The sequence below is a fragment of the Limulus polyphemus genome, unplaced genomic scaffold, assembly GCF_000517525.1.
Source record: "Limulus polyphemus unplaced genomic scaffold, Limulus_polyphemus-2.1.2 Scaffold6148, whole genome shotgun sequence".
In the NCBI taxonomy this organism is placed as follows: domain Eukaryota; kingdom Metazoa; phylum Arthropoda; class Merostomata; order Xiphosura; family Limulidae; genus Limulus; species Limulus polyphemus.
Genome location: NW_013671758.1, coordinates 42,740 through 55,313, shown reverse-complemented (window position 1 = coordinate 55,313; position 12,574 = coordinate 42,740). Strand labels below are relative to the sequence as shown.

The following is a 12,574-nucleotide window of genomic DNA, read 5'->3' as shown; positions in this document are numbered from 1 at the left end:
GACATACCGCTGTGCTACTGGGGGGGGCTCGGGGGGGGGGGGAACCAACACACACACACAGATATATATATATATATATAACTTCACCAGCAGGCTGGTTGTTGTTAATCGTAAAGCTGTACAGTAGTTGTGTCGACTGAAGGGCTCGAGTCCAGAATTTTAGAGTTTTAACAATTAGTAAGCCTAATAATGACGAAAGAAAAAATCACACATGATTGCAGATGTTCCTTTTAACATTTCTCTTAGTAATTTCCGGGTTTCAAGTAAGAGTGATGTAATGATGAGCGTCTCTATCTGTTACCTGGCACAGAAGGCCTTTCGTTCAATACCAGAACTCGTCAGCTAAAAGTCCTTCTAAAATTTTGCTTTTAAACAATATCACATATTAAAAATCGGTTGATACAGCTTCGTCAGATATTGCCATTCAAAACCGTATAGCAATAAAATCATTATTTTTTCTTCTTTCCTTTACCTAAAGATCTTGGAAATCGGGTTTCGATACCCGCAGTGGGAAGAGCACAACTAGCCCATTGTGTAGCTTTGTGCTTAACTTCAAACAAACAAAACAAACTAAAGATCTCACAGTGACTTAACACACAGACATTTGACGCGACTATTTAATTAAAACAGAAATAAACCGTTACATAATAGAAACGAACAAACAGATGGTCGTTTGAAAGATGATAAAAGTGAAGACTATTGTATCAGTGCCTCAATATGATCATGAGGGAGGCTGTTAATGATTTGATAATTTTTATTCACGCTTCTGTTCATTTCCAAAACAATGACAGTTTATATAGCAACTAGATAAATTGTGCATACTACAATGTTTAGTACTAATGTTTCTATACTCATGTATTATTGTGCATACTACAATGTTTAATACTAATGTTTCTATATTCATGTATTATTGTGCATACTACAATGTTTAGTACTAATGTTTCTATACTCATGTATTATTGTGCATACTACAATGTTTAGTACTAATGTTTCTACACTCATGATTTATTGTGCATACTACAATGTTTAATACTACTAATGTTTCTATACTCATGTATTATTGTGTGTAGCTATCTAATAGTAGCTTTAAGTATTACGTAAGTAAACACAGTTCTAGTGATGTTTCGGCTTACTGACTCCGCATTCTATCTCATTAATTTATAACTTCTGATTATCGTGAAGGGGAAAGAGGGAGCCAGTGTATTCCAACCACGTGGTTAGTATCGACTGACGAAAGTAAAGTAAGGAAAGACTGCTTCTGTAGCTTGTCGCCACTAGAGAGCATTTTACTTAAAATAAAAAACCGTCGGCAGCGGCGTGCAGCATACTAAGTATATGGTCGAAATGGTATTATCGTCTTCATACTGGAAACTGTATATGACCATTAAAGTAAGGTTTGTTACAAATTATCATCAGCCTTATTGTAGCGTAATGTCACAACTAATCTAAAGGTCACGTTTCCCTGACGTAAAACGTTCTATACCCTAGTAATGTCACAACTGATCTAAAGGTCACGCTTTCCTGACGAAGGTCACGCTTCCATGACGTAAAACGTTCTATACCCTAATAAACGAGAATACTTTCTTTGTTATGGTATGACAGTTCTTCAGTGGGATAAGTTCACGGTAATGCCCACAATAGTTGTCTAAAGGAAACTACACATTGGCATTATTGTACTAGCAAAACAAACAAGTATTATAATTTAGAAATGCTCACTATACATTCGCTAACGACCTTGGCACGAAATTGGAAAGAAACTGCAAAATCTGGCTTTTTCTTTAATATTCATAATTTTATTGCTTTGCCATCTGGTGGGGAATATCTATACTGTTTCACTAAGCTCCATATTTGCATACCACTAATCACGAGTGTTGATCTTTTCTTGAGTACAGTCAGAAGTCAACTCATCAGAGTGTTACGGATAGAACAGAGGCTCGTATATTACAGAGGGTAAAGTATATCATACGAAAACTATTCTGAATAGACAAATCAACAATCTACATGAAAACCACAACCAATATAAGTCACATTGGAATGAAATGTTTGGCTTTACGTAGGTAGTCTGATACCACCAAAAATTAAGGGTTTTTTGGAAAGGGTATTTAACAGTCCTTTACGACGCAAAATATCAATACACTTAGATTGTGAAGATATGTTCAGGTCTAGGAGTTAGAACTTCCAAGACGGAGATACACCTTGTACTTAATGGCGTTACAAAAAAAAAACACAAAGAATTGTGGATCAACATGGGGCACCAACACCAAGGGACTTGCAACAAGTCATGCCCCAACACTGTAAATCATAGTGAACAGTCTTGAAACAGAAGAGAATCTACAAATACCCAAAGGTCAGTGGCAAAAGCAGTCCACTTTCCCTTGGCAATAATACGTAACATAATCAAGAAGGACCTTCTTATAGAAAAGCTACTCAAATCATATGTACATGAATTACTTCCACGACATATATATTTAACCTTAAATAGCTGGAACATGAAATGAGTATTCATGCTATTCCATATGAAGACATGCCAGATTCAGCGCCTGTGGAGTTATGTGTGATTGGACTGTTGAAAAGGCGCTAAAAACAATTTTACTCATACACTAGATGGATTATGGATATTACTCAGGGAGGATTGGTGTGCTTTGGACATGAAAGCTTTACGATAGAACCTTTAGAAATTGCTGTTTGATTGAAAGTTTTCTTCTTATCCGCTTGTTACCAACAGTATCTCTTTAGTGGGAATTCTGAAGAATTTTAGACCAGTGCTCGCTATAAATCTTTCCACGCATCCCACAATACAGCAATTTACAGACATTTTCTGTAATTCAAATTTATTTTATTAAATAGACCTACAACGATATTCGCGTTTTTTTCTTCTTACAAACAGAGTCTCTGCGTATGAGCACGCGCACTGTATTCTCAAACTTTTCATCATAGGGCTAGCGAAAGTCTCACGGATTCCCGAACCATCTTCACTTCTTTCTATGGACTTTCGTTCATTAGCTAACTCCAAATGTTTACAAATAACTTTTAACCGCTATTTGTTTCTCAGCGCGTTCTCGATATTTTGATAAGTTTGTTAATTCTCTACTAAAACTATTTCTTTGGTAATTAAATTTAAATACTTACTGCTGTCTCAACGGATAGCTCCCAAAATGTAGTTTTTACACAGCCTAGCCATGTAGTATGATCATCATTAAAACAATTAAATTCCGTTAAGACTACGACTACAAATGTAGAAAATAGATAGTCAATAACGTGCGAGTCAATCCTGGAGGTTTACCTGTCAAACTAACAGTTGAAATCGATCAACTCAAAGATTAATCTATCCTTTCTAAAACATTACATTGTTTAGTTTGTTTCGAAAGTAATTACCTTTTTCAAACAAATTAACTTTCTTTATTGTTTATTGTTTGTTTGTTCTGGATATACACATGAAAATACACAAAGTCTCTCTACGTCAACCGTCCATAATTCTGAACTGACAGACAAGAAGGAAGGTAACTAGTCAACAACACACACTGCCAACTCTTGTCTGACTGAATAGTGGTATTTGGCTGTCACTCATATAACGCACCCACGGCCCCAGGGGCAGAGCGCGATTTTGCGATAACAAGACTTGAAAAATGAATCCCCGGATTCACAGTCCGGCACGTTAACCCTATGCCACGCCTCTCTCCTCATCTGTAGAAATATTTCCCCTCACCATGTTGCAAAATGTGTAGGGTACTAGTGTTAAAAATTGGGTTAAGCCTAGCTTCAACAATTATATATTTTTTTTGGAATTTAGCTCGGGTCTGGGTTCAAGTACAGCAAATGTGTAGGGTACTAGTGTTAAAAATTGGGTTAGGCCTAGCTTCAACAATTATATATTCTTTTGGAATTTAGCTCGGGTCTGGGTTCAAGTACAGTAAATGTGTAGGGTACTAGTGTTAAAAATTGGGTTAGGCCTAGCTTCAACAAGTATATATTCTTTTGGAATTTAGCTCGGGTCTGGGTTCAAGTACAGTAAATGTGTAGGGTACTAGTGTTCAAAATTGGGTTAGGCCTAACATCAACAATTATATATTTTTTGGAATTTAGCTCGGGTCTGGGTTCAAGTACAGCAGTTATTCATGTAGTTCTTGTTGACTGACAGATCTATTAAAATTTGGGATAATTTCGAACAGGTGAATCGCCATACACACATGACAGCAGATGTGCGAAATTTGGCTCGAATTTTCTGAGATAAGCTTCTAATTTGTCGGTATTTGTAGGTGTCTAACTTGCGAAAGTCTATCTGTCAGCAGAGCCACCTGACAATTAAAAAAGGCGGTAATTTAGCGTACTTAGAACATCTATCTAAAAGTCCAAACAAAATTTTCCACATCTACTGTGATGCGCATGCGTTTCGTCTAGTAAAATTCTTACCACAAACAAAAAGAAAGTTACTTGAACTTGGGTCGGAAGTAAATTGCAAAGAATGTTAAAAAACAAAAAAAAAAAACCTCTTCATCTTCGTGTGTGAGTCTAAGATCGTTTTTGTCTAATCAACTCGGAAAACGGACGACGAAAAAACAAAAAGGACGTAGTATATTTCTAGCCTTGAAGTGCTGTTGAATTTATATTTCGCTTTTAACGTGAGTGAAGGGCTTAGCTGGTTGTTAATAGAACCAAGCCTATTGGATAGTCTCAGCACGTATCGATCATTGCGCGTTTAAATATGGTCTTTATGAAGAACAACTTATATTACTTTAGTTTTTCAGCCTGTCCTTTTCAAAGCATTTTATGAACTTACGCACGAGGCTTATCTTATAGTAGTTACTTTCGAAACAAGCACAAGTTTCGAATTCACGAATCCGTTGAATAAGTAATCATTATGCATAAGGAGGTTTCTGGTTTACCGCAATGAATGTTATCACAAACTTTATAGATTTTTTTTTTTTTTTACTAGAACGACCTCACATAATGGGCGCGTCTTTAGTATTAATTACGTATTTCCGCAGACAGCTTGTTTCTTGACAATTTTTAGTATTAATTAATATTTTTTACAGGCAGCTTGTGTCTTGATAATATTTAGAAATAATCATATATTTTGACAGGCAGCTTGTGTATTGATAATACTTAGAATTAATTAATTATTTTTACAGGCTGCTTGTGTATTGATAATATTTAGAATTAATTAGTTATTTTTACAGGCATCTTGTGTCTTTTTGATATTTAGAATTAATTAATAACTTTTACAGGCAGCTTGTGTCTTGACAATCTTTCTGACATATTTAATGGGCACTAACTTCTTCTGGATGTTCGTCGAAGGCCTCTATCTCTATGTCCTGGTGGTGAAAACGTTTTCTTTTGAGGTCATCAAGGTCCAGATCTACGCTCTTGTGGGATGGGGTAAGTCTTTACGATAGTCTGAGTAAATAATAACTTTATCTGCCACTCAAGCTGTTTGATTATAAGTAGCCACGATCAAAGTTCACAACCGTTATTGTGTTGACTAGCGATATGGAGTTTTGTGAAGAATATGGCTGGTCATCTACTGTTCTAAAATGTTTCTATATTCGTGTATTCTTGTGCATACTACAATGTTTAGTACTAATGTTTCTATATTCGTGTATTCGATGGTCAACACACAAGCTGTCTGTGAAAATAGATAATTTATACTAAATTAGTTTAATAACTTTAACTAAACTCGTGACAAAACCTCAGAAAATATTTAAGTATGAAACTTATTTAAAGTTCTTGAGGTCACGAACCACCATAGTTTCTCTACACATGATAAAATCTTAGATGAAAGTCATGAAGTTCACAAAGACTTCTTTCACAGTTCCTGAAATGGTTGTCAACCATATTTCGTAAATTACTCTTCTTTTAAGATTTTGTTTTCAATTTTACAATTCACTTGTTGAAAATAGCGTATTGCCGTGGATTATGTACTTCACAGACTTTAGTATTACTAGGAACGAGAAGATTAGAGCTACAAGATGGTGTTTGAAATCAGTGCTGCAACAGGTGGTATTGACTTATAACATGAGGGTTAAAATCAGTACTGCAACAGGTGTTATTGGCTTATAACTTGGTGGTTAAAATCAGTGCTGCAACAGATGGTATTGACTTATAACATGAGGGTTAAAATCAGTGCTGCAACAGGTGGTATTGGCTTATAACATGAGGGTTAAAATCAGTGCTGCAACAGGTGGTATTGGCTTATAACTTGGTGGTTAAAATCAGTGCTGCAACAGGTGGTATTGGCTTATAACATGAGGGTTAAAATCAGTGCTGCAACAGGTGGTATTGGCTTATAACGGTACACAACACCTAATTGGTACACAATTCCTAATTGGCACACAATACACTACAAATGCTACAACACCCAGTGAGTTTTCGAACGAGTGAAAAATCTCGTTATTCTTGTCATAAAAATTCAAATTTCTAAGTTGTTGTCCATTTCGGTTGCTCTACTTGTTTCAAACGACCATGTTATAGGCCAATAGTACCTGTTGCAGTACTGATTTTAACCACCAAGTTATAAGTCAATACCACCTGTTGCAGTACTGATTTCAACCACCAAGTTATAGGTCAATACCACCTGTTGCCCTATTTATTTCAACCACCAAGTTATAGGTCAATACCACCTGTTGCAGTACTGATTTCAACCACCAAGTTATAAGCCAATACCACCTGTTGTATTATTGATTTAAACCACCAAGTTATAGGTCAATACCACCTGTTGCACTATTGATTTTAACCCTCATAACGGTAAAACCTGAACGAGATATCTAAGTAGCAGGAACCAAGGTAAGGAGTTAAAAATAACGGTAAAACCTGAACGAGATATCTAAGTAGCAGGATTAAATAATAGGTTGAACAATCGCCAAGTTTTTAGATATAAGGAGTTAAAAATAATGGGATAGTTTGTTTTTGTTTGAAGTTAAGCACAAAGTTACACAATGGGTTATTTGTGCTCTGCCCGCCACGGGTATCGAAACCCGGTTTCTAGCGTTGTAAGTCCTCAGACATATCGCTGTGCCATTGGGGGGATAATGGGATAGCCTGAACAAAATATCTAAGTAGCGGGAACCAAAATATGTGAAAATCTGTGTTATATAGAACTTTCTATTCTTTGTTCTTTGTGCGAAACAGACGTTTTTTTTTCAATTTATATAGAAAAACATCATTTATGAGTTCTTAACATATCTTAAATATCTAGTTTTATCAAATGAACAAATAAATGCATGAGCCATAGGGTCTCTAGCCTGGCCGTTTAGCCCATTGTGTGCAGAAAGAGTCATTCAGGTGAATATACAAACAAATACTAAGAGGAAAATAAATGGTTACTATCTATACACAATACCTAATTATTTTTAACTCCTTACCTTGGTTCCTGCTACTTAGATATCTCATTCAGGTTTTACCGTTATTTTTAACTCCTTACCTTGGTTCCTGCTACTTAGATATCTCGTTCAGGTTTTAACACGAAACAAAGTAGTTTCTTGTAGATGAACTATAATTATTAAAGAGAGATATATGATGTACTTTTTTAGTATTATCCTAAAAATGTTGGATACTCTGAAAAAAAAAACCTTAAATCTTTAAAACATTCTAACTCGTCACCTTGGTTCCTGCTACCGTAGGGTTTGGTTGAAGTTGAAAATTGGCTGTTACAATCCACGTCATGTCCAGTAGAATATATGTGACAATAAGATTGGTATGGATGGTATTGCGGAGACACCGAAGATCTCTAGATGCAGACAAAGAGAAGTATTAGATCTAGACTCCAGTGTTACAGTTGTCGTTGTTTTTATTTTAAAAGTAGGAAAATGAATATTACAATGAACATTTACTTTCCATTCTAACTCGAGTTTGTTCTGAAAGTCTAGTTTTTACCAGAGGTTAAGTTTTACCCCAATCACAAGTATCTAGTCTTGGAGTAGAAGATAACTCTTCTCACACATTTCATTTTCTGTGAGATTATACATATCTACAGTTTTTTAAAAGGAAAATATCTCAAAAATAGAAATATTAAAACCGTTACTTTTATTGACTGTATTACAATATTAGAAAAAAGTTTATCGTAAAATAATAATTATTGACAGAATTGTTGTCCTTTGTTACTCTTAAATGTTGTTTGTTTGAGAATCATAAAGATCTGAGAACCTGTAGAGTTTCTTATAAGTGTGGGAAAATTGCAATGAAACTCTTATGGCTGCTCGCTTGAAAAAAATCAAACTTCCATGTTACATACTTGAAATACAAGAATATAGTGAGGGCCGCTAGCAACGCCAAGAGTGAGATCCCATATCCTATGTAATAGATCGTTGTCGCTTCCTTGACATCCCACAGCACCTGTACACGATGGGGACAAACATAATTTAAAAATCAATACTCGTTTCTTTGTGATTAATTATTTAAGCAAATTATACTGTTGAAATATTGTCAACCTTGTGATCTATTAGAGGGCAACGTTATGACATGGAGATCGCTGTTACCGAGGTAAACAGAATGTAAACTCCAGACTTGTTTGTCTGCTTGCCAGTATGTCAGAATGTAAACTCCAGACTTGTTTGTCTGCTTGCCAGTATGTCGAAGTGACAACTCCAGACTTGTTTGTCTCCTTGCCAGTATATCGAAATGACAACTTCAGACTTGTTTGTCTGCTTGCCAGTATGTCGAAATGACAACTCCAGACTTGTTTGTCTGCCTGCCAGTATCTCGAAATGACAACTCCAGACTAGTTTGTCTGCTTGCCAGTATGTCGAAATGACAACTCTAGACTTGTTTGTCTCATAACCATGTTTACTCCAGACAAAAGTTCCGGTTGTTGCCAGAACAGTTTTTGGTTACTATGTTATTATTATGGCCTTGATAGAATTTCTGATATATGTGAATGAAATCAGTGTTAAAAATTCTGACTCGTGATTTTTGCTTTCAAGTACATTGGATTGTTGGTTTGTATTACTGATGTTCATATAAAGCCACACACGTATTAAAGTTTAGCCTCATACCAGTCCCTCAATAGTTAGCTTTTTGATATGTAACACGTGACACAGTAGTTTGATAATAGAATACTGATATATTAGCCCCATATTAATTGTCACGCAGTTGCATGTACACACACGATTAACCCTGAAGTTACCGACCCCAACGGCTCTTTAACACCTATTTTTTTCGAAAAATGTATGTACCAAGGTACTTCTGGGTTGGTTACAGTGTCTTTAATAAGATACGAGTCACATAAAACTCTGAATAAAACAACATCAGCAGTGCAGTTAGTTATACTAAATACCACTAGGGTCTCCTATTTAATTTAGATTTTTAAAGAAAGGGTGCTTTATTCCAGTTTGTTTCGGCCAGTAGTTTACACTGAGTTTTGTAACAGGTAAAAAATACAAAATTACTCAATATTTGAACCTTACGGTAGTGAGCAATAGAAAAAGGGAATAGTTGATGACGTGAGAGTTAAAACTCCTTATATGTAACTCCTCCACTCTTAATCGTTCATTAAACGTGACCAGCATAAAAAAACACGCATTTAATGACTTTCTGTTGATTCCGATTAACCATTAATGCTTGGAAATTTTGACTTACACGGTACGGAAACTGAAATACATTATTTTCGTCAGCCAACGTCTCTAACTTATGAGCTTGTGACTGGTGCATCATGGGAAGGAGGTGTGCCACAGAATACAATATGTATTCTATTTCGACGGATAGATGATTTTCGGAAACATTTTGTTTGGTTGAGCAGAGGCGTTGGAACCAGGGATGCTGTAACACCCCTACTTTTACTGTAAATTATATTAATTTTATGGGGGGACATGCCCCCAGATTAAGCTGCCTTATACTTTCAATCTCACGTTGTAAAATCTGCATGTACTTTTACTGTAAATTATATTAATTTTATGGGGGGGACATGCCCCCAGATTAAGCTGCCTTATACTTTCAATCTCTCGTTTTAAAATCTGCATGTCTAGCCAAACACCCACACTTTACAACACAGTTTTCCGTCAGTATGTGTCATCAATGGTCTTTAGACGTATATGGTGAATTTATTTCTAATGTTTCAGGTTTATTAATATATTATCTTTTTTAATGAGACTATAAGGTGAGGGGGAATATGATGATACTTCAACCACAAAGCTATCACACTTATAACAAGAGCAGTCAGAGAGATTGCATACCCTCACCCCCGCCGCTCCTTTTCGAGATTTCACGCGCTTATTTTGGATAACGTTAAATACTACTTTCGAAAAAACCTCAGGAAATCCTTCTCAGATCCAGAATGATCCGGATCACTTTTTGTAATTTGATGAGGAGTCTCAATTGTAATGTGCCCATGAAATTTGGTACACTTTATATAATTACTAACGGAAAACCACGATAATGCTCTATCTCCCAATTATAAAAAATACTTCAAAATGATCCAGAATCCGGATCCGGATTCGTATCCGGACCAAATTTGGGAAGGACTGTCCCATACTGACTTCCCATCTTCTGTAAAATTTTTGTGTACATAGGTCTATTAGTTTTCGAGATACGCACGCGGAAACACAGACAGACAAACACACACGGACCCAATTGCAATACTCTCGCCCCCCCCTCTCCTCCGGCGACGAGGTTAATAAACATGAATAAATGTTTATAACTGTAATTATTAGCAACATTAATTTTAATATATATTTAGTACATACTTTGTCAACTTAAAAATATAATTTTTGAGCAATATGTCGGCCTTACCTTTAGAATATCGTCTTCGTTTATTAAGGGGTTACACTTAGAATAGTCGGACCTGTCTGCCCACGTTCCATTTTCAAAGCATAACCGACTGGCGTTCTCTAAAAAAAAAAAAAATGTTTTATGAAATGCAAAAACGTGAAAAATATTAAATATCTAAAATTTCAATAATATTATAATACAGAAATAATACAGCGATGTTTTTGACAGGTTTCAATTGTTGTGAATTTCTGAACGTGGAAAATTGATTTATATCTAAAAATAAGAATTATTGAAGTTAAGGTTCCCTGGTGGATATGTTTAGCAACCTGAATGTTAGCACACAGAAAGCACCGCTGAAATTCTCTTAATAAAGGCGTTTTAGTGCACGTGCTTAGTAACCTCAAAATTAACAAACAGAAAACATTATTGGAATTAACGTAGTAAAAGCCCCCTAATGGACGTGCTTAGCGATTTTAAAGTTACAATACAGAAGGCACAGCTGAAATTTCCGGTGAAGGCGTTTTAGCGCACGTGCTTATAGATATCTGAACATTAAAAGACAAACGAGACAGGTGTAATTTTCAGAAATTCACATTCATTATGAGCATAAAAGGGTTTTAACCCGTGTTATGTCCTTACGAATTTGAAGCCAAAATAAAGACTCCGGAACCAACTTTACACACTCTGACAGCTCAATTAAATATTCACAACGGTAAACGATTGTTCTGATTATACCGGCATGATCCAGTTTTGTTTTAGATCTATCAAAATAAGTTATAAAAAAATACTTTGATAACTTGCAGACATCAGCGAGGGAGTGTTTTGCAATCAAAATCTCTCCCCCCTCCCCCCCACGGTGGCTCAGAGGTAAGTTTGTAGACTTATAACGGAAAACGTTATACCCGTAGGAGTACCACTGCGCTTAACAACACTATAAGTAATCAACAATAGAGCCCTCTAGTGATAATTCATATTTAATGGCACCAAGTTTTCTGTTTTCTATCATCATCGTTATTAACATTAACTTCCAATGAAAGCAAGCCACCTACTTAGATAAAAACCAACACAACGGTGGAAGACTAAACTAAGTATTTTATTTTTATTACGTTTCTAATTATAAAGATTAGAATTTATTATTTCATTAGTCGGGTAACCTCGCTGTTAATGATATTTCGGCCGTAAACCCAAGATTCGGTCAACTTAGGACATTTAGGTTAGTTCTAAGTATTCACACTAAACTAAAATTACAAAGCAGTCCCTATAATAAAAGTATAATAATAACAGAATTAAATAGTACTAGATATCTTAAACATTCTAACCAATATTATTGACGAAAATAAGATTAAAGAAATCATATGGTATACCTTGCTTAAGGAACACACGAACATTAATTGTTCACTTCAAGTACTATTGTAGATCAATGCTTTAACGAACATTAATTGTTAGCTTCAAGTACTATTGTAGATCAATGCTTTAACGAACATTAATTGTTAGCTTCAAGTACTATTGTAGATCAATGCTTTAACGATAACTATTTGTTAACTTGAAGTACTATTGTAGATCAATGCTTTAACGAACATGAATTGTTAAGTTCAAGTACTATTGTAGATCAATGCTTTAATGAACATTAATTGTTAGCTTCAAGTACTATTGTAGATCAATGCTTTAACGAACATTAATTGTTAGCTTCAAGTACTATTGTAGATCAATGCTTTAACGAACAGTAATTATTAGTTTCAAGTACTATTGTAGATCAATGCTTTAACGAACAGTAATTGTTAGCTTCAAGTACTATTGTAGATCAATGCTTTAACGAACAGTAATTATTAGTTTCAAGTACTATTGTAGATCAATGCTTTAACGAACAGTAATTGTT

The 12,574-nt window shown here is 35.3% G+C and overlaps 1 protein-coding gene across 1 annotated transcript in view; it reads left to right on the top strand.

The window, feature by feature from the left end:
• The first annotated feature begins 5,229 nt into the window (after positions 1 to 5,229).
• LOC106473407 (diuretic hormone receptor-like) overlaps positions 5,230 to 12,574 on the top strand; it is a 28,385-nt gene continuing 21,040 nt past the window's right edge. The window contains exon 1 of the mRNA XM_022401857.1: positions 5,230 to 5,376. Within this exon, the coding sequence (XP_022257565.1) occupies positions 5,262 to 5,376 (115 nt within the window). The 5' untranslated portion in view covers positions 5,230 to 5,261. The remainder of the gene's footprint in view (positions 5,377 to 12,574) is intronic.